General features: G+C 41.9%; 1 protein-coding gene and 1 pseudogene across 1 annotated transcript; one reads left to right on the top strand and one right to left on the bottom strand.

The window, feature by feature from the left end:
• Positions 1 to 374: 374 nt before the first annotated feature.
• LOC146672531 (uncharacterized) lies at positions 375 to 27,976 on the bottom strand. Its single transcript, XM_085402584.1, has 7 exons — positions 27,867 to 27,976; positions 17,165 to 17,244; positions 16,930 to 17,031; positions 9,348 to 9,453; positions 4,374 to 5,726; positions 3,802 to 4,048; positions 375 to 478 (listed from the first exon to the last, which is right to left on the bottom strand). Exons 4-7 carry the CDS (start codon positions 9,363 to 9,365, stop codon positions 375 to 377), a joined length of 1,722 nt encoding a protein of 573 aa, XP_085258710.1. The 5' UTR covers positions 9,366 to 9,453; positions 16,930 to 17,031; positions 17,165 to 17,244; positions 27,867 to 27,976.
• Positions 11,221 to 12,347, top strand: LOC146672532 (uncharacterized; annotated as a pseudogene).

Below are 27,976 nucleotides of genomic sequence, written 5' to 3'. Positions count from 1 at the left end.
ATCCTGGGCCATCTGACCTCAGGAATCCGCATGATAAGGTGGGGCCAGGTTTCACAATGAACTCACCCGAAACTCTGGCTGATTGGGACCCACACCCAGTTTCACACCTTGGCTCAGGCGATTAGAGGATCATCAGGGGTCCTTTTGTCCCTCTGGGGGGGGAAACTCCCACTAGGTTTATATCTGGGACTCTCCACCATTTGACCTTAGAACTGAAGAAGCTTCTCGGATGAGAGGTGAAACGTCTTCAAGTAACTTAAAGAAGTCCAGACGCTTTTCTTTGCAAGCTCCTTTGACATTTGACCACGAGCAATCTTTTCTGGTTTGACGCCGTCTTTGTAGCCAGAAACCAGCTCTCTCCTCGGCTTCCTCCACTACACGCTTCCCCCACGCCAGTCTCCTCCGTCACTATAAAGGGGAGAGTCATGAGCTCCATCACCCTCACCTGGGCCGTCCAATGTCCCGCCACCAGCCTCCACTGCAGCAGGCCAGAGACCACACCCCTGCCACAATAAGTAAAAGTATATCCTTGCTGTACCCTTAATGCTAAATGTGCTAAATTAACCGCTGCCTTTGCCCCTTTGGGATTATTCTTATGTCACTGGGATGTTGACCTTTGACCTTCACATTAGAGAGATGGGCAGACATAATTAGTGTATGAATTTTAAAGTAACAGGTAATAAAGAGAGTGTAGCAAATGTAGTCAGGTTTATTACTCTGTATCACACATGAGTGCCCGAGGGAGGCGGGGCTGACTGGGGAGACACAGGAAACAGAGAGACAGGGCTGACTCGACATGAAACGATGAAACGTGGGACACGGGAACAGAAACTAAACACAGGCTGAAATGAACACCGAGGGAGGGAGAACTAAGATTACTGAGAGCCTGATAAATAAGAAGAACAAAAACCAAGAAAAACAAGAGTCAAAGAAAACCAAAAACACAAAGCATTGGGCCAGGACCCACTGCTGTGACATTTATATGTGATAAAAACATTAAAAACTGCTCACATGTTGAAATCTTTCTACGTATACTTTAGGTTCAGCTCTCCAGCCTGGCATTTGGTTAAGCATGATTCAAACATTTGATTTTGTTTAACTGGTTTTAATTATAGTTACTTTTTGTGAACATTTGTTGCAGCATTTAAAAATACATCATTTATTTTCAAACTTTTATTTGATTTAGAGCATCATATTTGACCAACGTAAATGTTTTAATTTCATATAAAATAACTGAAACAGTGAACTAAATATCTGAAATCTTTCCTTCCTTAAAAGTTGTAATCCTACTTAAGTTATAGTGCAAACGCTTAAGCAACAAATATACTTGATGCTAATTAATTAATATTTCCCTTTGATGTTGCAACTATGCGGTCACTTCTGTCTTTAAACAAAATAATATTTTCCAGTTACAGAAATCATAAAGTCCAAACTAAAGTGCTACTGTTGCTATATGCATTTTATATAAATCATGGATGATGGTCCTGACATGAAGGAAGAGAAAGTTACAGGTTGCATCCTTTGACTTTGTCTCCGTGCCTTTGGGCGATTTTCAGGAGGGCAGATGTTTCTGTTCAATTCTTAAATCAATTTTTTCAAACACAAACACTATTTTAAAGCTTCTAGAGAGTAAAATATTAATGATAATTATAATAACAATAATAAAAACAAAAGCTCTCAGATCCATCAAACCAAGCAGCAGAAAGAACAATAACTGAAGAGAAAACTTTAACCTTGTAGACTTCATTATGTTCCAGCTGCTCTACAGACGCTGTGACCTCGAACTTAAGCAGGTCGTAAAGTATGTGCAGCTCAATAACTTCATAATCAGACCCTGTGGTATTTAGGCAGCAGAACAACTAAGAATAACAACTACAAATAATGTTTTTAGGTTTCTGTTGTACTGCAAGGTTCTGTACAGGAGAACCAAACCAAGAGCAAATATTACGTCTCATTTACACCTGAGCACGAAGAGCCATCAACATTTAGCAAATTGAATCATCTTTGTTTAGATGCAAGAAGAATCATATAGAAATGAAAAAGTAGAAATAGAAATCCAGAGCAAAGATATCCTCTAATTCAGCGTAGCACATGTGCAGCTGCTGCGATTCACGTAAGCATTCGGCTCGTCGCTGTTGCAGATTTTTCTCTCGCTGTTCTGGCTCACAGCGCTGCAAACACAAAAATAAATATCCCCAAAGGTGTGAAAGGGAGCTAATTAGTAAGAGTATTGTTACTCTCCGCAGGAGTAGTCCAGCAGTAGAAATCAGTCCAATAACAAGGTGTGTAACATCTAGCAGGGTGACAGAAAAACCCAGGGTAACTTCTAAGGACCTCAACGTCTCTCTCACATTGTGTTTTTTAAACATGCTTCCATTTGTCACTTCAGTCTTTACTCTGAAATACAGGAAGAGAAATCATGGCTGAAACAATTTCTCATGAAACCAGGGGTGTGGTCCAACAGTCAGTTTGGTGAGGAAGGTTCCTAACTGAGAGAAGTGACCCAGAAGTATCTGTGTAGCAGCCACAATGAATCCAGATCATGAGCTTTATTAACTGATCAAAGTCTCTTCTTTCATCTTCTGTATCATTCAGTTTGCATTGGTAATGCCCATTATTGTAATGCTTTTTTAAGACCAGCAAAACTTTATTTCACTTTGGGTTAGCTGGGATAAGTGATGGATGGAGGGAATTTTACTTCAGCCACAGAAATCCTAAACAGGAAGGAGGAGCAGAGTTACAGTGGATCACTATCCAGCAGGGAAACAAGGTTTATTTCAATTTCTTGGCCATGAGTGAGATTTACTGAGTGGGCAAATTAGGGAGACGACACCATCAGATCCCGAGCCCTCCATGTGTTAATCAAGAGACGGCTGCTGTGCTACATCCATAAATAATGAATAAATTAGGAGCTAAAGCTGAAAGGACAGTTTATTTGTACCATCTTCACGTGAACACATTCAAGAACATCACAGATGAAGAAACATTAAAAACTTCCACACTACATAAAGCAAGAAAAATAGTTTTTCTTTCAGGTGGTTTCAGAAAAACAGAAACATCAAACATCTCCAAGACTCTCTTTGAAAGAACTAAAAACCTTTGTTCTCATGGTCCAATCATGAGTGAACTCCCCGATGAAGCCTTGTGTGCTAAAACATGTCAGAGTTTTAAAGGTTAAACATGAGTTTCCAAAATGTTTTGCTGGAGAACAATGAACTATTTGACTGAGTTTCAATCATTTACAGACGAGCAAAACCAGGACAGAGAAAAAAGGACAAAACTGACTCAGTAAAACAACAGAAAAGAAGATCCCATGTAGATCTGTATTATGTAGAAGTTCAGCCCAGCAACCAGTTCAGTTCAACACAAGTTTAAATGATTCTATCTGAACTCTGTGGAGCCTGATCTCAAGCTTTTTGAGTCTGACACAGAAACCAGAGGATCTTTCTGTGTCTTCAGATTCACTGTGATCCAGTGATGGGAGTGATTTCAGCCCTGAGTGATCGCGCTGATGTTTGCACAGAGCAGACAATGAGGTGAATGTTTGGGCACATTGGTAACAGTGAAACAGTTTATTAGTAACGTGGGATCGTTTGTGTGCAGAGTATGAACTGAGATTCCTGAAGCTCTTGTCACACTGGTCACAGCTGTAGTTTCCTTCCATGTGTGTACGTTCATGAATGTTACGATTACCTGACCGTGAGAAGCTTCTCTCACAGTGTCTGCACTTGTGTGGTTTCTCTCCTGTGTGGACTCGTTTGTGTGATTTAAGCTGATCTTCAGTGGTGAAGGATGACCCACACTGATCACAGAGGTGCTTTTTAACCCCACTGTGAATCAGTTCATGTTGTTTTAACTCACTTGGTGTGGTGAAGCTTCTCCCACATTCTTTGCAGTATTTCAGTTTGTCTCCAGTGTGTCTACGTTGATGTACTTTTAGGGTCTTTTGCTGACTGAAAGTTTTTCCACAGAGGTCACAATGAAAGTCTTTCCCACCACCACAGTGATGACAGGGTTGAGAACTGGATCCATCTGTGTCGCTCTGCTTCTAAACAAAGACACAAAGACAGTGTAAGTCAGTCCTTCAACATTTGTATCCTGAACGTCGCCTGAAATAAAGAGCATCTCTGCAGACGTCCAACTACATTTGACTGTTTCAGTTAACACACTCAGTTTACTGGGCTGCAATAACTACAATACTACCACCATAATACTACAGTAATACTAAAATCATAACTGAAAGGAAAATCTGAATAATCACTCAGAGCTGCTTTTCCATGCAGTAGAATTGCTAACATGCTAACACAGTTTAATGAGCAGAGTTGTTCCAAACAGTCAGGCTAAAATGACAAGATAACAATATAAATATATACCTCACAGTAGCTGCACTTGTAGAGTCTCTTTCTGGTGTGGATCTGTTGGTGTCGTCTCAGGTGATGTGGAGCTTTAAAAGTCTTCTCACACAGGTCACATCGATAAGGTCTCTCCTCAGTGTGGGTAAACATGTGTCGTTTTAAGTGTGCGTCTGTTGTAAAGTATTTGCCACACTGTTCACAGCAGTACACATCATGTCTGGTGTGAATGCGTAGGTGTGTATTTCGGTACCCTCTCTGGCTGAAAGTTTTTCCACAGATGTCACAGCTGTATGCCTTAATTCCAGAGTGGGTAACTAGATGACTCTGTAAGTGGCTACTTTGAGTAAAAGCTCTGCCACACTGATCACAGCTGTACGCTTTAACTCCACTGTGGATGAGTTGGTGTTCTTTTAGGGAACGCTTGAAGGAAAAAGACTTTCCACACAAGTCACAGCTGAACGGTCTCTCTCCAGTGTGGATGACCTGATGCTGTTTTAGTGAAGCCGTCACAGTAAAACCCTTCCCACAGTCGTCACAGCTGTATGGCTTAATTCCAGAGTGGGTAACTAGATGACTCTGTAAGCTGCTACTGTGAGTAAAAGCTCTGCCACACTGATCACAGCTGTATGGCTTAATTCCAGAGTGGGTAACCAGATGACTCTGTAAGTAGCTACTGCGAGTAAAAGCTCTGCCACACTGATCACAGCTGTACGCTTTAACTCCACTGTGGACGAGTTGGTGTTCTTTTAGGTGACCCTTCAAGGAAAAAGACTTTCCACACTCGTCACAGCTGAACGGTCTCTCTCCAGTGTGGATGACCTGATGACGTTTTAGTTTAGCCCTCACAGTAAAACCCTTCCCACACTCGTCACAGCTGTATGGCTTAATTTCAGAGTGGGTAACTAGATGACTCTGTAAGCTTCTACTGCGAGTAAAAGCTCTGCCACACTGATCACAGCTGTACGCTTTAACTCCACTGTGGATGAGTTGGTGTTCTTTTAGGTGACCCTTCAAGGAAAAAGACTTTCCACACTCGTCACAGCTGTATGCCTTAATTCCAGAGTGGGTAACTAGATGCCTCTGTAAGTGGCTACTGTGAGTAAAAGCTCTGCCACACTGATCACAGCTGTACGCTTTAACTCCACTGTGGATGAGTTGGTGTGTTTTTAGGTAACCCTTCCTGGAAAAAGACTTTCCACACAAGTCACAGCTGAACGGTCTCTCTCCAGTGTGGATGACCTGATGCCGTTTTAGTGAAGCCTTCAGAGTAAACTCCATCCCACACTCGTCACAGGTGTGTTTTTTCTCTCCCTTTCTTCTGTGAGGTTTGTCGGCCTCCTGAGAGCCCTGACTTCTGGCTCCATGTTGGTCCTGCAGTGACAGAGATACAAACAGAGGCAGTGAGTGAAATGCAGTCGTGGAACAAACTCAACCTTCAAACTCCATTAACACTAGTTTTAAACCTGAAGGTGGAGCGTGGCGCCAAACACCTTAAAGGTCTCTTATCCCCACCTGCTGGTAGTTCTAACACATTACATCCAACCTGCTGTTAAAGATAATTCATGACTGTTCAAACACTAAAATCACACACACACACACACACACACACACACACACACACACACACACACACACACACATTATTTTATAATTTAGATCATTTTGTTGTTTCCTATTACATATTTCTATAATTTGTATAGATTTATACAGAATTATTCAGTGATAATAAATCCTATGTTTGTTTATTCTAAAGGAACCCCGTTAGCTTCCACAACAGATGTTGCTCGTCTTCCGTCAAATACTCACATAAAATATTACACAATAAAGTGGATTCAAGATATCCACATAATTTCACTCTTACATCCACAGTGAGGTTTCACAATTGTTCAAATATAAGCAATCAATAATAATAATAATAATATCAATAACATTGAGGCACATTACACAAATTTCAAAAACAAATCATGTCTTACAATATTTACAACAACTAAAAGCTCTGTAAATCGGCTTTTAAGTGTTCATTGAAGTTTTGAATAATTCTCTAATTTTTTAAGGCAACTTATTCCACTTAAAAGTTGCTCTAAATGTAACAGTTTTACAAAACGTTACTTTTAACTCGAGCATTTACTAAATTGCAGCTTGTTGAAAACTGTGTAATATGATGATGTATTTCATCTGGATACTGCAGCTGAGCAGAATAAATGTGGTGTGTTTAACAGAATTGCTTTCTTTAGAACTACAAGTAAGCCATAGAATATTTTAGCCTGTACAGGAAGCCAAGAAAGGTTATTATGCATTTTATCAATATTAGTATAGTATGAACATCTTCACACTAATCTGGACGCCTTATTCTGGACTAACTGAAGTCTGTTAAGATCTTTCTTATTAGCTGCTGACCAAATGATTGAACAATACTCCAGATGAGACATTACTAGTGCATTAATGACATCTTTCATAATGAAGAAGTGATACACAAAGAGCATTTCATAGCCATAGCTATGCCTTGTCGGCAGAGTCATGTGACATTAGTGATGTTTGTACTTTCAGCGTTAACTTGGTTTTAAAGCCTTTAAAATATACGCCGTCCAATAGTCGACCTTAATCTGACAGAGAATGTGATGATTTTGTGGATAATTAAAGTCAGTCATATATCCACAAACACAACAAGCTGAAAGTCAGTGATGCTGCTCGGTTTGCAGTCCTGAACATCACGGCACAAGCAGGATTCACTGCACTGTTAATGTGAGCTGTGTTATATTGCTGCCTCTGTTCGGTGGTGTCGAGCCAAACGCACTTTAACGTGTGTTTGAACGAGCTGACGGTTCACTCGTTAAGCTGAAAGAAAGATGCTTTAATCACAGCAGTCACACATGTGTCCACTGCACCATCTGGAACTCTTCTTGTTTACACTCGTAATAACACAAACACTAAATCCTGCTTCTCTGGTGCTGTTGTGTAGCAGTGTGTACACCTGAGACTGTCACCTGTCTGTCTGTCCTGCACTCTCTCTGTTTCTTTCTCTCTGATTGTGGAATAAAAGTATGAACATGTGTTTATAAGTTACACTTGTGTTTGAATCCTGCAGCTTATCACACATTTGATTTCCATGTGTGACGACTGCAAGTGTCCAGAGTGAGGACAGACTGAGGGAGCCACTGCTGCACATCATTTGTGAGGCTTTGCAGCCCTGATGATCCACCAGGACAAACTCAGCAGTGTGTGAGGAAGAGGAGGAGGAAGAGCCAGCAGCAGCTGACAGATGGAGAGAATAGACAGACTGTTCCCTGTTTGTGAAGGACTGCTAGGAAAGTTTAACATAACTGTCTGTGCTGAATCAGTCTTATTAGGTAATGTTCAAATAATGTGATCATCCCAGTGTTTTCAGTGTGGGAGAAAGTACTCAGGGCCTTCAAGTTACACACTATGAAAGGCAGCAACAAGTTTAATGTTCAGAAACCTAAAGTCTGTATCAGCAGCAGGATGGAGCTAAAAATAAATGTTGGTTTCAGTTCTATGAAGCTTTGAGTATTTTGGATCAGTAGCTGCTGTGTTTGTTGCATCATATTGCTGTAACTGTTTATATGCTTTATATATTCTGAGCTAAGTTGATCTATAGTGTTACATCATATTCTATAAGGATGTTATGTGTTTGTAGACTTTCTGCCCAGTTTGACCCATTTAGCAGAAGTCAGCCTGTTTAAGGCTCTGATATCTATTCTGTGTGACTTACAGCAGTTATGACATGGTCTGATTTTCTCACCCAATAAAGGAATATTTCATATATCAGTCTACTCTTCATTCTATCAGACACAGTTATCACAGCTCGTACATTTGCTTTTTACACATATATGTAAGCATTGAGCCACATTTAGTACCAACATATTAAATGAACAATATTTGTCTCTTATATATGATACATCTGTATACACACTGTCACAGATACTTGTCTGTGAGTGAAGTGATTAATATGATAACTATAATATTGGCCATATTATATTTACATTACCACAGTGAGATGACTTTAGTCTCATGAACAACATCAGCTAATTGTTATTTACAGCTAATCTTAAACGACTGTTCAGCACAGAAATGAAGCCCAACAATCATGTTTCACAGTCCTGTGGTCTCAGCCTCAGATACTCATCAAATCACACAGAGCTCATGTAGAAACAAATGAACTAAATATGTTCTCCTTCATTTCTGTCAAACAAAGCTGTATGAAACGTTTCCAGCTGTTAGTATCATGGTTGCTAGGCAACCTGGGCAGCGCGACGGAGGCTAGACGTCCCATTTCACGAGCCTACGAGCCTCGCACTTCGGCCTTAGCGGTCTTTGAGTACGCGGCCCTTGAGGACTTTAAAGCTGCAGAACCTGAATCGGGATACAGCCATGATGATCTCCAGCCTCGTGCTCGCCAACATTCTCACCTGAGTTAAGAAGACGATCACTGAAATGGTCTCAGCAGGTCCTTTGATGACAGCAATGAAATGCAGTGGTAAGGCTTTTTGGGGATTAAGTTCGTTTTCATGGCAAAGAAGGACGATGCAGTTCATCTGATCACTCCTCATAACATTCTGGAGTGCAGGCAAAATGCTATTATAAAAACTTAAGCAGCAACTTCTCCAGGTTCCAATATTTATGCAATTCTCAAACCTTTTAGCCACGACTGTATAACCTCTTCTGAAGTTTAGTGGATATTATACATGGTTATGCTCAGGATGTGTCGGCCAGTTTCCACTGGAAACGCCTTTTGGTTAAACTGTCAGCGAGGAATTTGCATTTGCACTGTTACATTTTTATATAACTTTAATGCACATAAACAACAGCTGCTTGTTTCAGTGAAAATACATTGATGGGTTTTTAATAAAGTTGTGCAGCTGTAAAGTATTTTGTCTGGTGTCAATTCTATCGTCAGCTACATCGTTATGGCAAATGTTCAAATGTATATGGTGATAAATATCTTTGGTCATATGGTCCTGCTCTGTCTGTCACCTTCTGTGTTGAGCTCATTGTTTCCTCTGTAGTGGCTGAGCTGAGTCCAAGTAGCTGAAAATGTTCCTCTGCTGCTCCGTCAGACTCTCCTCCTCCTGCTGATCAGCTGGGACACAAAACAGATCTTTGTTAGGCTCCACACTGCACTGAAGAGTCAAAGTGTCTCATATGTTCATCTGACAAGTAAAAGAACACATTTTTGTTTCCCGAGGTGGGCAACTTGTTGGAAACAAACACAAAAGCTTTGAGCACTGATACCTGCCATTGCTGCCATTGAAAGATGCAACGCCAGCAATGTGGATTGTCAAGACTCAAACCAATCATCAAGCAAAGACAACAGGGATCATTTGTTTCTCTTTATTTAGCATTCACAGCATTTGTAGTTGCCTTCTGTGCAGGGGAAGTCCACGCACACTGTGTGGTACCGCCATCCGCAGAAGGTGCATTCAACCTCTGTAAGAGAAACGAGATTGTCTGAGACTGAAATGATATTAACTAAAGAAGTGGTGATTTGTAAAACTTCACATTTTGATCCGGGACGTACTCTGCATGAAAACAAGCGCTCACTCTTCCTACTCAACAAATCACAAGGGCGGAGCCTTATACCACGTGATACAGAAGCTGTGCCGTGTGATGCTAAAATTAGCAGGGAAAAAACAACGGAGAGCACGTCAGGGATGACGAGAAAGTGACAGGAGAAAATCCGTCCGGTTCAACCACCCAAACATCAATAACGGGAACCTTATACAGCGCTTCCCTATACACGTCAAACTCCCGCAGGCACAAAGACATCACGGAGGCTATCACTTATCACCTGACCAAAGATATGTGTAACGGTCTTTTGCATTTGATGTTTGTTGCATTTGATATTTGTTAAGCTGTATGTCTGGATTTTGTTCCTTTGCGCCCTCTGGTGGTGAACTGTGCAGGGTACAGCTTTGCTGTTTGGGTCTCCACCCAGCAACTTTTCTTTTGCTAGCGCACATGGTGTCTGCATGCTGCAACTCACAGTTAGCTCCACACATGGAGAAAATATTGTTTAAAGAGTGAAAATAATTGACGAAGAAGATGGAAGATAAGGCAATAAGGCCATAAAGCTCTATTTAGCACTTCCTGGATGTCAGCTCACGAGGTTTGTGTATTTTAAATGGTTTATTTTCTGTAATTAAGGATTTTTTTGATTGATTGACACTATGTACAAGAGCGCATTTTGATGTGATGTTTTTGTTTTATTGTTTTGTCCGTGAGCAGTTCTCACGGGTTGCCAAGACCAGAATAAACCCTGTTTTATAACTACATCGTGCGTACGTCAATCCTTGAGGGTGCTACAGTGAGAACTCCGCTCTGCACGGGTAGATGAAGGACGCAGCCCCGCAGGAAATTCAGGTGCCCCGAAAATAAGTGTTGCCTCAGTTAAAGGACTCAATATAATTAACCACAAGAAAGAGAAATAAAAAGGAAAAGGACTGTAAAATTAATTAAGATAAGTTTCCTTTTATAAATAAACAAAGGACTGAAATATTTCTTCTTTTTTCTTTCCTTCTCATTGTTTACATTTCTGCTGTTCAAGTGACTGATATTCATACAGTGTTAAGTTAATGTTGTGATGAGTAACCTGTGCATCGTGCATATGGTGGGCTTCAGCAGTTGCTGTAAGAAACAGTATTACTGGCTTGGAGAAGAGATGTAATGTGAGTTAAGTATACATGTTAAGTGATGTTTAAGGAGTAATAGTAATTACTGTGCTTTAAAGTTGTAACAGTAAATGAAGATTAATATTCATTTGCTCCTCAACTAACAAATCAAATTTAAGCTGCTGCACCTTTACATTAAGGCTAAGTAAGATACACAAAAAACCCAAACCCCTCCAACAATGGCAGAGTTTGAGGCTAATCCAGAAGTCAGCGAAAAGGGTGATGTGGAACAACTTTCTGCAGATGAGCAACTACAAGCAGTTGAAGGCACAGCTGATGATGTTTCTACTACCTCACAAAGAGCACGACAGAGCCAACGAGTCCGTACATTGACGGAAAAGGGCAAAGAACTGTACGGTGAGCACATAAAGAAGGCTGCACATCGTTTCAGTGTGCGCTATGAGAAGTGGAAGGTTGTCATTAAGAATGCCAAAGGAGCTATAGATGGTCAATGCTCAAAGGATCTGCTACAAGAACATGTTTCCAAGGTTTTGAGTGCTTCTAAGGATGTGAATGCAGCCTATGATGACTTGAGACGTATTGAATCTCCAGATAGTGACACAAGACGAAGGATGGATACGTGTGAAGCCATAACAAAGACAATTATCGAATCTGTAAGAAAGTGTCCAAGCCCAAGTAATGCGGAGGTTCAAAGAGATGAAGAACTTTGGAAGGACACTGAGTCTTCATCTAAATACGTAGCCTCAGATGTGAAAAGTCAAAGGGATGAAAAATGGAAGGAGACTGAGTCTATGCCTAAGTTAGAAGCCTCAGACAGGATGAGTGTTAAGTCACACCACACTAAGCTCTCTTCTCATTCGAGGGTTTCCTCTAGACACTCCAGCCGGCTCTCGGCTAAAAGACAAGATGCAGCTGCTGAAGTTGCAGCAAATGAGGCTGCTCTCCAAGTTCTGCTTGAACAAGAAATCCATATGAAGGAAATTGAAAGGCAAGAAGCAGAAATAGCACAAAGACAAAAGGCTCTAGAAGCTAAGCGCAGAGAAGTAGAGCGACTTGAGACTGTAAAAAAGCTGAATGCAGCAAAGGCTCGACAGCGAGTGTATGAACAAAGTGAATGTTCAGATGAAGAAATATACAACCTACTTCACCACAGATCTGATAAAAATGAAGTCAAGTCTGAAAACAATGACCAGCATATGAAACGGTGTTCCTCGCCACGAAATGTGACACCGCACCAAGAGGTGAACACAGAAGATCTGGTCAAAGCATTTGCAGTGTCTCTTAATGCAAGTCGTCTTCCGGTACCAGAGCCAACAATATTCAGTGGCGACCCTATCAGATATAATGATTGGAAAATTTCCTTTCAGACTCTGATTGACAGGAAAAATATACCAACTGAAGAGAAGACTTATTATCTGAGGAAATATGTAAGTGGACCTGCAAGGAAGGCAATAGAAGGCTACTTCCCGCTTGGCACAGAGTCTGCATACTATGCAGCATGGACAGTTCTCGTAGAGAGGTATGGAAATCCCTTCCTCGTAGCAAAGGCCTTCAGAGACAAACTTGACGCATGGCCTAAGATAAGCTCTAAAGGCAGTATGGAACTTCAAGCATTTGCTGACTTCCTTTGCTGCTGTAAGACAGCCATGTCGCAAATGAAGGGGCTTGAAGTGCTCAATGACTGCAATGAAAACCAAAAAATGCTCGCAAAACTTCCAGATTGGCTTACTTCAAGGTGGAACAGAAAGGTTACAGAAGTGCAAGAAGAGACTCACACCTTTCCAAGCTTCAGCCAATTCGTAGATTTCATCTCACGGGAAGCCAAAATTGCCTGTAATCCCATAACATCTCTCTTTGCTCTGAAGCCAAGTGAAACTGAAGGGGCAAAAACAACAAGGAACAGAGGCAATGGAGCAAAGGTGCTAGCAACTAACTCAAATGATAGGACTGTTAGTGCTAGTTGTGTGTACTGTGAAAGGTCGAGTCACAGCCTACTTAAGTGTAGAAGGTTCATAAATGAGAGCATTGTTGAGAGACTAAAGTTTGTTCAAGACAAGAAGTTATGTTTTGGCTGTCTGAACTCTGGTCATCGCTCCAAGGATTGCGAAGGGAGAGAAACCTGTGACACATGTAATAAAAGACATCCAACATGTCTTCATGACAATCGCACGAAGGAAGACAGAACAAGGAGAAATCCACACAAGAACAGTGACAGGACAAGACAAACGAACGCAGATGTCTCACAAGACAACAGTGTCACACCAACAACAAGTGAAGCGACTTCTAACAGAGTCACACAGAATGTTGACGACACTCACACATCTTCCATTATTCCAGTATGGGTGTCAACCAAAGGTGAGCCAGCGCATGAAATTCTTGTGTACGTGCTCCTTGATACACAGAGCGATACGACCTTTATTCTTGAAGAAACGGCACAAGCTCTGCATATCAAAGGTGAATCGACTCAGCTAAAGCTCACTACTATGTCTTCAAGAAACACAGTTGTGTCCTGTCGCAAGTTCTCAGGTCTACAAGTCAGAGGGTTCTACTCAAATAAGACCATTTCCCTACCAGTGACGTATGCCAGAGACTTTATTCCCGCAAACCGAGATCACATTCCATCGCCTGCAACAGCTAAGGCATGGTCTCATCTTGACTGCATTGCAAGTGAGATCGCTCCACTACAAAGCTGTGATGTTGGTCTGCTGATTGGGTACAACTGCCCCCAAGCACTTGTTCCTTGTGAGGTTGTGTCTGGAAAGGAAAATCAGCCGTTTGTGCAAAGAACTGATCTGGGATGGAGTATTGTGGGTTATGGCAATCCATGTCTCGATTATGGAGACGCCTTCGGAATAAGTCACCAAGTCATTGTGAAGGAAGTGGTGCCTGACATTAATCCCTCTTTAAATCTCACCAACAAGGTTCACTATGTCTACAGAACTCAAATAAAGGAAATGATCTCTCCCACAGAGGTCCTAAAGATGTTGAAGTCTGACTTTGTTGAGAAAGCACCAGAAGACACAAAGGTCTCTCAAGAAGATCTCAAATTTTTAACAAAGATGAAGGCCGGCATTAGGCACAAGGAGGATGGTCATTTTGAAATGCCACTCCCATTTAAGAGTGAAAGGCCGAACCTGCCAAACAACAAGGTATGTGCTATTCATCACCTCAAATGTTTAGAAAAAAGGCTCAAGAGTAACAAGCAGTACTACATGGACTATAAGAAATTCATGAATGACATCTTAGCCCATGGAGATGCTGAAAAGGTCACAGAGCAAGACATTGACAAGACACCAGTATGGTACATCCCACATCATGGTGTGTATCATCCACAAAAACCCGGAAAGATTCGTGTCGTCTTTGATGCCTCTGCCAAGTTCCAAGGCGCTTCCTTAAATGACCATCTCCTCACTGGTCCAGAGCTAACAAACACCTTGCTCGGAGTCTTGTGTCGCTTCCGAAGAGGCCCAGTGGCTTTCATGTGTGACATCGAACGCATGTTCCACCAATTCCATGTGCATGCTTGTGACCAAGATTACCTACGGTTCTTGTGGTGGGAGAACGGTGACCTTGAAACTCCATTCACTGTCTACAGGATGAAGGTACACCTATTTGGAGCAGCATCTTCTCCAGGTTGTGCCAACTATGGCCTCAAGCATCTTGCAGCTGAAGGGGAAGGAAGTTTTAATGAAGAAACCATCAAGTTCATCAAAACCAACTTCTATGTTGATGACGGACTAGCAAGTGTTGATACTGAAGATCAGGCAATACAGCTGGTTAATGAAGCACGCAAACTCTGCAGCATGGGCAAACTTCGGTTGCACAAGTTCATCTCAAACAGCACCAAAGTTCTATCTTCGCTTCCGAAAGAAGAATGCGCTGCAGCTCCCAAAGAGCTAGATATGGCACTCGGTGAAGTACACATGGAAAGAGCACTTGGCGTACAATGGTGTGTGGCATCAGATCAATTTCAGTTCAGAGTAGTTGTTAAGGACAAACCACTCACCAGAAGAGGAGTATTGGCCACAGTTGCCTCTGTGTTCGATCCACTTGGGTTTGTGTCACCTTTCATTCTGCTGGGAAAGCAGATTTTGCAACAAATGTGTCGAGATAAACTCAGCCAGGATGATAACTTACCTGACAGACTTCGACCTCAGTGGGAGTATTGGTTGCGTGACCTGGGAAACCTTGCAGACGTAAAGGTTCACAGATGCTACATTCCTTCGAACTTCAAGGCACAGCACTACGAACTTCATCATTTTTCTGATGCAAGTGCATCTGGATATGGAATGTGCACTTACCTCAGAGCAGTAAGCACAACTGGTGAAGTCCACTGCTCATTGGTGATGGGAAGATCAAGAGTTCCACCAGCCAAAGTCACAACTATACCTCGGCTTGAGTTGTCGGCGGCCGTTGTTGCTGTGCGCACTGGTGACATGCTGAAAAAGGAATTGGAAATGGAAATTTCAGAAGAAAGGTATTGGACTGACTCGAAGGTGGTACTCGGATACGTCAGCAATGAAGCCAGAAGATTTCATGTGTTTGTTGCAAACCGAGTGGAACGCATCAAACAAAGCACAGATTCAACCCAATGGAGGTATGTAACTTCCGAAGATAATCCGGCAGACCACGCCTCAAGAGGTCTCACAGCAGAACAACTTGTAGCATCAAACTGGTTCAAAGGCCCAGACCTCCTTTGGCAGAAGATCATACCCAGTGGGGAAATTAAGGTGGGAGAGTTATCAACCAGTGACCCGGAGGTTAAGAAGGTTCAAGTCCACAAGATACAAGGGGAGGAACAAAGGTCACTGTTAGATCGCTTACACAAGTTTTCCGACTGGTCGAGGATGATTAAGGCAGTTGCTAGACTCAAGCGCTATGTGAACGAAGCAAAGGATCACAAGAGTAGATCACACGACATCAGTAGTGTAACAAGAGAGAAAGGAAGCAGAGTTAACAATCATAAAGATGGTTCAAGAAACAGCCTTTGCTCAGCAAATAAAAACCTTGCAACATCATGATGTGATGCAGATGAAAGACAAGGTTAGTAAGTTACACAAGTTATGTCCATTTCTTGATGACCAAGGCATTCTTCGGGTAGGCGGACGCTTAACACATGCAGCTTTGCACCCCAATGTCAAGCATCCCGCGATCCTGCCAAGAGACAGTCACGTGTCGGCATTACTGGTCAAACATTATCACGAGAAGACATACCATCAAGGACGAGGGATCACCATGAATGAACTTCGAGCTAACGGATTCTGGATTCTTGGATGCATCAAGATCGTGTCATCTTACATCTATAAATGTATAAAATGCAGAAGGTTCAGAAGGCGCACAGAGCAGCAGAAGATGGCAGACCTCCCAGAGGATCGGATGGAGACCACACCGCCATTCACCTACTGTGGGATGGACTGCTTTGGTCCTTTTTATGTCAAAGAAGGCCGCAAGGAGCTAAAGCGTTATGGCTTGCTAATCACTTGCATGTGCTCCAGAGCAGTGCATCTTGAAATGCTTGACGATCTCTCTACAGATTCCCTCATCAACTCATTACGTGCATTCATGGCCATCAGAGGTACAGTTCGTCAGATAAGATGCGATCAAGGCACGAATTTTGTCGGCACTAGAAATGAGTTTATTGGAGCATTTAAGGAAATGGATCAAGTCAAGCTAGGGAAACTGGACTGTGAGTTTCTCATGTACACCCCAGCATCTAGTCATATGGGTTGTGTCTGGGAAAGACAAATTCGCACCATAAGAAGTGTTCTCATGTCCATTCTGGAACAATCAGCCAAACAACTCGACAGCTCCTCTCTGAGGACATTCCTGTATGAAGTCATGGCAGTGATTAATAGCAGACCATTGACTACTGACCAACTATGTGATCCATCAAACCCAGAACCTTTAACACCGAATCACATACTAACCATGAAGTCCACAATCATCTCTCCACCTCCAGGAAGGTTTGTGAAAGAAGATCTTTATCTCCGTAAGAGGTGGCGTCGTGTTCAACTACTTGCCAACACTTTCTGGACAAGGTGGAAAAAGGAGTATTTGTTAAATCTTCAAGGAAGACAGAAGTGGACCAAAGAGCACAGAAATGCTAAGATCAATGATGTTGTCCTCCTGTGATTCAACCCTGGATAGAGCAGGAAAACGTACCTCCAAACCTGTGCACCTGGAAAGACCCATTCAGAAGACAGTCATTCTGATGGAAGCGGAAGACGATTCTCCACCGCACTCTGCTTAAAGGATAATTCACGATAGTTCATTCAAAAGCCGTTCATTAGTTCATAGGCAATACTTTATTCTTTTTAATCACAAGTGATTGGTGGGAGTGTAACGGTCTTTTGCATTTGATGTTTGTTGCATTTGATGTTTGTTGCATTTGATATTTGTTAAGCTGTATGTCTGGATTTTGTTCCTTTGCACCCTCTGGTGGTGAACTGTGTAGGGTACAGCTTTGCTGTTTGGGTCTCCACCCAGCCACTTTTCTTTTGCTAGCACACATGGTGTCTGCATGCTGCAACTCACAGTTAGCTCCACACATGGAGAAAATATTGTTTAAAGAGTGAAAATAATTGACGAAGAAGATGGAAGATAAGGCAATAAGGCCATAAAGGTCTATTTAGCTCCTCCTGGATGTCAGCTCACGAGGTTTGTGTATTTTAAATGGTTTATTTTCTGTAATTAAGGATTTTTTTTGATTGATTGACACTACGTACAAGAGCGCATTTTGATGTGATGTTTTTGTTTTATTGTTTTGTCCGTGAGCAGTTCTCACGGGTTGCCAAGACCAGAATAAACCCTGTTTTATAACTACATCGTGCGTACGTCAATCCTTGAGGATTGACAATATGGCTCCTACAATATGGCTCCCATCAACACTGTGCAAAACGAGGGATTTAGGAAAACGATCAACACCCTAGACAAACGCTACACAGTGCCGTCCCGCAACTATTTTTCTATTGTTGCACTACCTGCTCTGTACACGCAGCGTCGAGCAACGGTGGAGACGGAATTTCAAGCAGGACAACATTTTGCTGCAACAACAAAACGTGAGACATTTGTTGTTTTTATGTTTATTTGTTGTTATGAGAGAATCATGATCTCAATTCTCAGCCAAAAAATCGTGATTCTCATTTTATGCAAAATCGTGCAGCCCTAACATTAACACAAAACTATTGTTTCACCAGAGAAACACACATGAAGAGAGAGAGAGAGACAATAACAGCTACCAAACAGTCGTCATAATTCGTCACACAATGAGAAAAGGACAAATCAACAAGTAACAATGACTAATTAATATTAAAATCTGTAACATAATGTATTGTTTGGAGTTTAGTCTGATTGGTTCAGGATGAGCTGCCATTATCCAATCACACGTCTGCTTACCTGCATCTTTTCTCTCTTTCTAACCTGAGCACCTGATGGCTTTGAACTTTTGTTGTCCATCTTCCATTGGTTTGAATTTTGCGCTCCAGTACAAACACAAATCCCCCAACCCGAGGATCAGCACAATTAACCTAACAGCAGGCACGTGCAGAGGGGGGGGGGGCTAGAGGGGCTTGAGCACCCGCCCCTTTCCTGATGGGTGCCCAAGGTGCCCTTTTGTTGAGGCAACTTTTTTTTTTTTAAATGATTTTTTTTTTTTAATGTGTGTGTGCGTGCAAGTTAACACAAGTTAACTCAGAGACACAGACTGATGCGACAAAACCAGTAAGTAGGTGTACAGCGCACACTGTAGTGTGTAGCACACAGGAGTATTAGCTTATTACGTACACGTTGGTAAGCTGTCTTGTTGCTACTGACGAACTGAAACAAACGAGCGTGCTGTGTGTGCAACAGCATGACAAACATTACCTGTCCTTTTATTAACTGCACAAGTAGTGCTGGTCACAGCTGCTGGCTACCTGTGTAAGGCTGTCATGGGTCTGTAGCTCTGTCACCGTTTTAGGGAACATATTTAGTTTTAAAGTAAGTTTCCGGGCTTTTCCTGCCTTTCTGGAGGGATTATATTTCACTAAAAACGATCTAATATGCATGTTCACATAATTATGCATAATTATAATATTTTTTTATAATATAATATTTTTTTTTTTAAAAAAGCTGTATTTTAAAGAACATACATTAAGAAGCAGATTATATTAGATTTATATTTTAAATAAGACAAAATTTGGATTTTACAGTAGTAAAATGATTGTATCTCTACAGTTTAAACATGTAATAAGCTTTGCCCTGCACAGAGTGGATAGTGAAACAAATGGAATCATCATAAATACATTATTTCATATTTATTACTTCCCCCTCTTCTTTGCTTTATTATTGTAGCTCTAGTAATGAATAATAATGTAAGGATTCTGGATCAGCACCATGATGCCCATAGTATATACAGTATTCTGAAGAAGGTCTAAAATGTCACTGTGTGTGCGTGCATGTGTGTGTTTTATTTAGATGGATTTTAAAAAAGTATTACTCATGATATAACATTGTGCAGACATGGCTGGTAAGGACATGAGGAGGAAACAGCAGGAGCTGCGTGAGGCTACTAAAGGCAGGGCTATAACATTTTTCTGTCATCATTTTATTATAGATTAAGTGCAAGAGTTGTTAGGTGTGGATAATTAGATTATAGTTTATTGCAATAGCAAGTTGTGCCTTATTCTCAGATAGACAGCAAGTGGAGAGTGATATATGAAATGATGGGATGGAAGGAAGAAGAGAAGCAAAGAGTGATTCACAGGCAGAGCCTAAATTATTTCTCACAGTTTTTTGTTGCCTTATGGTTCCAAGCGCTGTCACCAATCTTTGCATTTTGTTATTATCTCATGACACTTGTTTAATCAGCTACCATCTCTCCTGTGGACTTTTTAATGTCTACAGTCTCAGACCAACACAGCCCTGCCCTCATAGCTGGACTGGCCATCGGGCCAGTTTTTTTTTTTTTTTTTGGGAAGGGTATAAACAATGAAAGGTGTTGGATTGGCCAATTGGTCATGATCGACTCTGGGCTGGACCAATTACAGCCGAGGAGGTCGGATGCACCCTCCTCCTTGTTTAGCAATCTTATAGACGAACTAAAGAAAATGGAGAACAAGAAAAGGAAAGGAGGTGCCGAAAAAATTAGGGCCAAAAAGAAACAAGCCCTTCAGGCAGACGCTGCCAAATGTGTGAAAATTACTGAATTGTTTGGTGGTAGCTATGGCATAGCTTCCATAGATTTAGCAAGATCAGCAAGTGGTGGAGGCCAGCAGGTGGATGAAGGAAAGGGGAGGCAAGAGGAGGAGAGACCCGAGGCGGCCGCCGGTCATAGTGGCAGAGGAACTGAACTTCAGGTAAGAAGTTATGACCTGCTGTCTATCTGTGTCAGATAGAAACTAATTTTAGTTGTAGTTGGTTTTCGTTGTGGTGACTTTATACAGTCGCTTAGAATAACTCGTACAGCGTAACTAGCATGACGGAGTTTATATACTGCTGGGCGGGTGCTATGAAGTTACTGATAGTAAATTTTATTTTATGCTTAAGGTTAGTTTCTCAAACTCCTCAAAATCTGAACAAATTGTGCCAATCCATGTTGCACCAGGCTGATTTATCATCAAAAGTGGAGAAGTCTGTGACAGAGGAGACAGAAGAGCAGCAGAGAGAGATGGAAGAGCAGCAGAGAGAGATGGAAGAGCAAGAGAGAGAGATGGAAGAGCAAGAGAGAGAGATGGAAGAGCAGGAGAGAGAGATGGAAGAGCAAGAGAGAGAGATGGAAGAGCAAGAGAGAGAGATGGAAGAGCAGGAGAGAGAGATGGAAGAGCAAGAGAGAGAGATGGAAGAGCAGGAGAGAGAGATGGAAGAGCAAGAGAGAGAGATGGAAGAGCAAGAGAGAGAGATGGAAGAGCAAGAGAGAGAGATGGAAGAGCAGGAGAGAGAGATGGAAGAGCAAGAGAGAGAGATGGAAGAGCAAGAGAGAGAGATGGAAGAGCAAGAGAGAGAGATGGAAGAGCAGGAGAGAGAGATGGAAGAGCAAGAGAGAGAGATGGAAGAGCAAGAGAGAGAGATGGAAGAGCAAGAGAGAGATGGAAGAGCAGGAGAGTGAGATGGAGCAAGAGAGAGAGATGGAAGAGCAGGAGAGAGAGATGGAGCAAGAGAGAGAGATGGAAGAGCAAGAGAGAGAGATGGAGCAAGAGAGAGAGATGGAAGAGCAAGAGAGAGAGATGGAGCAAGAGAGAGAGATGGAGCAAGAGAGAGAGATGGAGCAAGAGAGAGAGATGGAGCAAGAGAGAGAGATGGAAGAGCAGGAGAGAGAGATGGAAGAGCAGGAGAGAGAGATGGAAGAGCAGGAGAGAGAGATGGAAGAGCAAGAGAGAGAGATGGAAGAGCAGGAGAGAGAGATGGAGCAAGAGAGAGAGATGGAAGAGCAGGAGAGAGAGATGGAAGAGCAGGAGAGAGAGAGATGGAGCAAGAGAGAGAGATGGAAGAGCAGGAGAGAGAGATGGAAGAGCAAGAGAGAGAGATGGAAGAGCAAGAGAGAGAGATGGAAGAGCAAGAGAGAGAGAGCCAGGGCATCGATTACTTTGCTCGCCCTGAACCTGCCATATTACAGGCCTTCTTAGATTACCACCCACAGCAGAACAGTAGCAGTGCAGTTGTGATGAGGGTGTTCAGCTGTAAAGATGGCACCAACAGGAAGTGGCTTACTTATTGCAAAGAACGCCATTTATTGTTCTGCTTTGTGTGTCTGGCATTTGCAAGGCTGACTGACACCAGCACATTTATAACAGGCATGAGTGACTGGCGACATATACATCTGCGCACAGAGGAGCATGAAAAGAGCAATACACACCAGACCTGTGCTGAAGCTTTTTTCTTAAGGTGCTCAAAAGGCAACATCAGGAGCTTGTTTGCTGGCAGTCAGTTGTCAGCTCACAGAGCACAAGTGAAAAAGAGACGGCAAGTTTTAGAGCGTATAGTGGATGTGATCAAAGTACTTGGGAAGAGGGGACTCAGCTATAGGCATGTGGAGAATGAGGCTGCATACACTTTAGGTGATAACACCATCGATCATGGTAACTTTCTGGAACTGATTGTGTTATTAGGCAAGTATGATATGTGCCTTGGAGAACATTTGAATGACTGCATTGAAAAAAGCAAGAAGTTGCATCAGACCAGTGGATCAAGAGGTAGAGGATCTCTCATCACCCTACTCTCCAAAACAACTGTCAACTCAGTGATTGATGCACTTGGCCATCTCCTTCAAGAGAGCATCGCCAGTGATGTCCAGAAAGCTGGGATGTTTTCTGTTCAGCTAGACACAACCCAAGACATCACAGGTTATGATCAGTGTTCAGTAATCATCAGGTATGTTACTGAGTCTGTGCAGGAGAGGCTTGTCTCCATAGTGAGGTGCGAAGCATCCACGGGGCAGTACTTTGTAAACTTGCTTTCCGGAGTTTTAGAGCATCTGAATCTAGACAAGGCCATGTGCATTGGGAATGCAACAGATGGTGCTTCAAATATGCAGGGCCAGTACAAAGGCTTTTCAGCACTTATGACTGCCCAGTCTCCAACTCATGTGCATGTGTGGTGCTATGCACACATACTTAATCTTGTGATTGCTGACACAACACAAAGTGTCATTGAAAGTGGATCACTCTTTAATTTACTTAAGATAAGATAAGATAGAACTTTATTAATCCCTCGGGTGGGTTCCTCTGGGAAATTCGATTTCCAAAAAAGCACAGCACCGACAGAAGTTACAGAGTTATACACACACACATATATATAAATACAGAGACAATATAAATAAAATATACGAAGGGGATAAATAGAATAAATAGGAATAAAAATAAAAATACAAGTGAAATAAAACTTAATGACATAGCTGTGTTCATCAAGGAGTCCTATCACAGGGTTAATCTGTGGGAGAAACAAACCGAAAACACAAGACACAGACGCCTCAGTCCAATAGGTGAGACACGGTGGTGGGCCAAGCATGATGCCCTCCAGAAAATCTTTGGACATTTTGGAAAACCAGATGATGGCCTCTTCGTTGATGTAGTGCTGACGATGGAAGCCATTGAAAAGAGGGAAAAAGAAAAGCCAGCTGTTCGTGCCAAAGCACGAGGCTTTAAAGAGTGTCTCTTGAAGCATGAAACTGTGTTAACAGCACAGATATTTCTTAGAGTGTTTGAGCAACAACTCCTCTGTCAAAGTACCTCCAGTCAAAGGGGATGGACATTCTCTCTGCCCATCATATGGTGACTGCCACACAAGATGGCCTCAAAAGTATTGCCAGGGACTTTCCAACTGTGAAGACAGCTGCAGACACATTTGTGAAACAGACAAATCAAAAACTAGAGGAGAGGGAGAACAACACAGACATGGAAGTGGAGGCTGAACTACCTAAAAAGAGAGCCAAAAGGAGAAAAGGCATGGCCGGAGAGATGCCTGAAGATGAGTTGCAAATCAATGCTGAGAAATCATATGAGGTGAAAGTGCACAACATCATCCTGGACACAGTTATTGAAGCAATCCACAGACGATTTGTCATGCATGGCCCTCTTCTTGCCGATTTGGCAAGGTTGGACCCCAGGAAGTTTAGCCAGGTCAGAACAGTTTCTCTTCCAAGTAATGCATTTCAGAACCTCAGCGCCTGTCTACTTAAATTTGACAGCAGGGCTACAGTTAATAACCTTCAGTCAGAACTGAAACGTTTTGCTGAACAGTGGGAAAGGCTTAAGACATCACATGTAGATGAGTACACGACCAGAACAGCAAAGGACAGATCTGAAGAATGGGACGAAGAAAGTGAAATTGTGACCGAAAGCTGTGGTTCTTGCAAAAATTGCCCACTGTGCTGCTATCAAATACTCAGGCGGTTCAACATGCTGTCTGATGCCTATCGTCTCCTTGGGCTGGCATACAAGTACCTGCTGACCCTCTCCCTCACTCAGGTTGCCTGTGAAAGAACATTCTCTACACTCAAGTTCATTAAAAGCAGACTCCGAAGCAGCCTGTCTGCAAACAAGCTGGAGATGTTTATGCTGATGGCCACTGAAAAGGACATTCTCATGTCATTGGACTCTGACATGGTCATTGACAGGGTAGCTGAGAAGAGTGACCTGCTGAGAAAGCTCCTTTTGTAACCTGGTGAGGTGAAATAAAAATGAGCAAAACATTCCTAATTATCTATTGTTAATATTAAATTCAGCTTTATTGTTATTGCCTAAATGAATACGTTTAGCATCTACCTTCACTTCAAACAAGTCAAGTGATTGGTAAATGCTTAGAATTTGTCCATCTTAATAGATAGAATAAATATGAGATTGGAGTATTAGGCATTTATAAACATATATTCTTACAGTCTTAATCTGTCATTGTTTCATTTCAGATGCTGTCAGTCATTTTAGGAGGACTGAAGTGTGTTCATTTTAAATAAGTACTATATGGAATATGATTCAACCATTTTTCTAGAGTAAGCATACCAGTACTGTCATCGTCTGAAAAAATCTATTAATAATAATAATAATAATAATAATGGATTGGATTTATATAGCGCTTTTCTAGGCACCCAAAGCTCTATTCATTCACTCTCACATTCACACACTGGTGGAGGCAAGCTACAGTTGTAGCCACAGCTGCCCTGGGGCAGACTGACAGAAGCGAGGCTGCCATATCGCGCCATCGGCCCCTCTGGTCAACACCAGTTTAATTAAGTTTATTAAGTACAATTCTTTCTCAACCTTCACTGTCTGTCCTTTCACTTCATAAAGGTTTCCATGTCTTAAGATATGTTCAGTGTTGCTGCTGTGGAAGTGTTGTAGGTGACCTTTTATTGATGAGTGAATAGTCTTTGGTGATACAATTCAATCATAATCTGTCCTTTATAGATTTTAATATTCATCTAATCTTTATTCCTTTCTGTCCTGTTTGTCAGGGTCTGATCATACATTGTTTGTTTAAGAGGTTCGAGACCATTCAACTCTTTAAGTTCATCAACGTAAGTACTAGTGTATATGATTTCTCTAATTCCTTTCTGGAATAAAGATGCCAGTACTGTGATCATCTGAGCAAGTCCATCAATTGCCATTAACAGTTCTTTGTCCTTTCACTTGTGTCCTGTTTTTCAGGGTCCCATATAATTTCTTCAGAAGTAAGTACTGTATATGATGCCAGTATTTTCCCATATTTTCTAGATACTGTATTAGTACTGTGTGTAAAATGCCATCAAAAACTCAATTAAGTGTTATTCTTATTCTTCTTTCTCACCTTTCTTTCTCTGTCTCCTTTCATATTTAAAGGTTGCTGTGTTAGCAAAATATATTGTGCTACCATGCTGTTTTCTATTGTTTTGGTAAATAAATACTTTATGAAAATATCCCTAAATCTGTCATTTGTTAATTTTAATATTAATTAATGATCATGTCTCACCTCTAGTGTTCTTGGTCTTAATTTCAGGTTTCTACCATGTGTTGTAGATAGTTCAGGAGGTTAACTCTACCAAGCAGTCTTTTTGTTTCCGCTATGTACTGTTTAAAATCCCGAATAGGGAGAATGGTGTAGGTTTAACTTTATCAGATTGATACATATATACCAACAAGGCAGTGTACATCAAAGCAGTTGTTTTCATGCAAAGGCTTTATGGTTTTTCCTATAGCGATTGACAGACCACGTGACTTTGTGCATTGCATGCCGGGAACTCCTGGCAAAACAATCCAAGTACCGCATCAAATACAAGCATTTGCAATTGCAGCACCGCAAAACGTTCATTCTCCGGTTCCAATACCTTCTTGTTTTTTCTTTGCCGCACAAAAAAGGTATGTACAAAACGACGGAGAACAATGCCGGTCCGTACAAAGACAGACTCGACGAAAAGACAAAGAAAAGATACGAGGAAAAATCAAAGGAGTGAAAGGGTCAGACCCTTACGAGCACACAGAGGGACAAAAGACGTTAGCGTGCTGCCCAACTTTCACCACGCTCAGATTTATAATTATACGCTTCTTGGAGTGAGTGCATACACTCATGAAGTTTAGTAACTTCAGGTCACTGCAACAAGCCCAGGTACAGTTTACCGACGGATGGGTACAGGACCTTGAAATGCACCGAAAGACCATCGTACGAACAAAGGTACGTTTACCTTTGTTCGTCTCACAAATCGTCTTCATAAATACACATTCGTTAACCGTGTATTAATATAACCTTTGAGCTCAACGGTAATTAATTAGTAGTGGAAAAATAATTGTAATATTTGAGCCATTTCTGCTGTCCAACTACTTCTTACAAAATAAATTTTTAATGTTAATTAGATTTTTTTTTTACGGCATAAATAAAGGTTATATAAATGTCACTGCCAAAGACTGATTGCGGCTTCTACCTTGTTACACTAATGTTGTTTGTAGCTCAGTATGACTTTGTGTCATCCATGAGGGATGCATTTGACATATGTTTCACATATTATAGCCCATCAAGTTACTTATAGCAATTTAAATACGAGCAATCAGTTTCTTTGCAAATACCGGAAATCAGTTTTTGGCAGACAATCACTTTTTGGCACAACACCGGCTATTGCAGTTAATAATACAGCAGCTTCTTGCCATTTTTTGTGTTTCTTTTTATCGCTGTGTAACTGAGTTCAATTGACACCCAGCATGCGCTAGTACCGCTTGCCAAAAGTTCCCAGAATCCTTTGCGGTTTTATCCATGAATGACGTCACATTTTTGGTGGGCCGGTCTCCAGTCAAAATGCCCGGGCCGATTTTTTGTCCCAGTCCAGCCCTGCCTGCCCTCCAGCACTATCCACAGCAACCCCTCAACAGCAACATTGTACCCATCAGGTAAAGCATCGGCTACGTTTGCTTTGCCTTGTTGCCCATATTAGATTCTTGATGAAAGTGTGTTGTTGTTATTCAGCCTGGTTCAATGTGCTCCTTTTTAACTTTGAGCACCCGCCCCTTTAAACCTCTCTGCACAGCCCTGCCTAACAGACCTACACCTTAGTTCACAGATTCACTTTGTCTAAGGTTGATTTCTGGGATTTCACACAACCCAGGATTCAGATCGTGAATCCATGATGGGCTTGGATTTACATCATTATAAATGAAATGTGCTCTACTTGGAAGCAGCCGGCCCCGCCCCTTTTGACGGGTTGTGTGAGACTTTAAATCATCAAACTGTAAATTATAAATTAAATTGTTATTGATCCTTTACCCCGAGTCCTAAAGTGTAGATTTATTTTCTTACTCTTCTTATATTTATTGTTTGTTTACTTGCACCGCTGTAACTGCAGCCTCGTCGTCTCGTCTCTCTATATGCTGGACTGTCTGTAGCGGAGATGACAATAAAGTTTACTTTGACTTCAGCAGCGCGCAGGCGCACCGAGGGCTCTCGCGCTCACTTTATAGAATTTAGAAAAAACATCGGTGCAGATTATAAGTCTGTATCATAATATCTGTTTGTTGTTTTTATTTTGTTTTGCGAGTTGGTTATTAGATGCCGCTCCAGCCAGCCAGAGACTCCCCGCCGCCCCGCCCTCTCCTCCCTGTGCCGCCAGCAGCAGGCGCACCTCGCAAACGGAGGGCGCCCTTACTCCCAGCAAATGGCTGATAGAAAACCGATCGGTGCCTACGAATTTCCCAATATGCGCTGGCATGACGTCGGGGAAGCATGGGTACGACCGATTATTTTATTTTTTTCTTGCCCGTGATGCCCCCCCCCACCACGATGCATTCTATTGGTTTGCACACTTACACACACCCAGCTGTGGTTTCCTGTTTTGCTGGACTCTGGAGAGCCCCGCCTTTAACGCTCTTCTCTCACAGAGAGCAACAGAAAACTTGGAAAAACTCCAGATTGACTGAACTCAGTTCAAAGTTACCTTGACACCTTTAGATGTGAGACGTAGTGATGGTCCGCTTGAAGCTGACGCTCCGGTGCGTGTGTCAGAAAGATCAACGCGCTGCTTCAGAAGCACCGTGTCGAGGCTTG

This window comes from Rhamphochromis longiceps, linkage group LG3 (genome assembly GCF_057381845.1).
Source record: "Rhamphochromis longiceps isolate RC_006_pf linkage group LG3, R_longiceps_female_GT1.1, whole genome shotgun sequence".
Lineage (NCBI taxonomy): Eukaryota > Metazoa > Chordata > Actinopteri > Cichliformes > Cichlidae > Rhamphochromis > Rhamphochromis longiceps.
This window is presented reverse-complemented; position numbering and strand designations above follow the sequence as displayed.

What these genes read in the sequence shown, in the direction of transcription:
- LOC146672531 (XM_085402584.1), bottom strand. An exon ending in ACAAGTGCAGCTACTGTGAG is followed by an intron (nt 4,049 to 4,373) that starts GTATATATTTAT and finishes GTCTTTGTTTAG; the next exon opens with AAGCAGAGCGACACAGATGG. An exon ending in AAAGCACCTCTGTGATCAGT is followed by an intron (nt 479 to 3,801) that starts GTGGGTCATCCT and finishes GGCCTGCTGCAG; the next exon opens with TGGAGGCTGGTGGCGGGACA.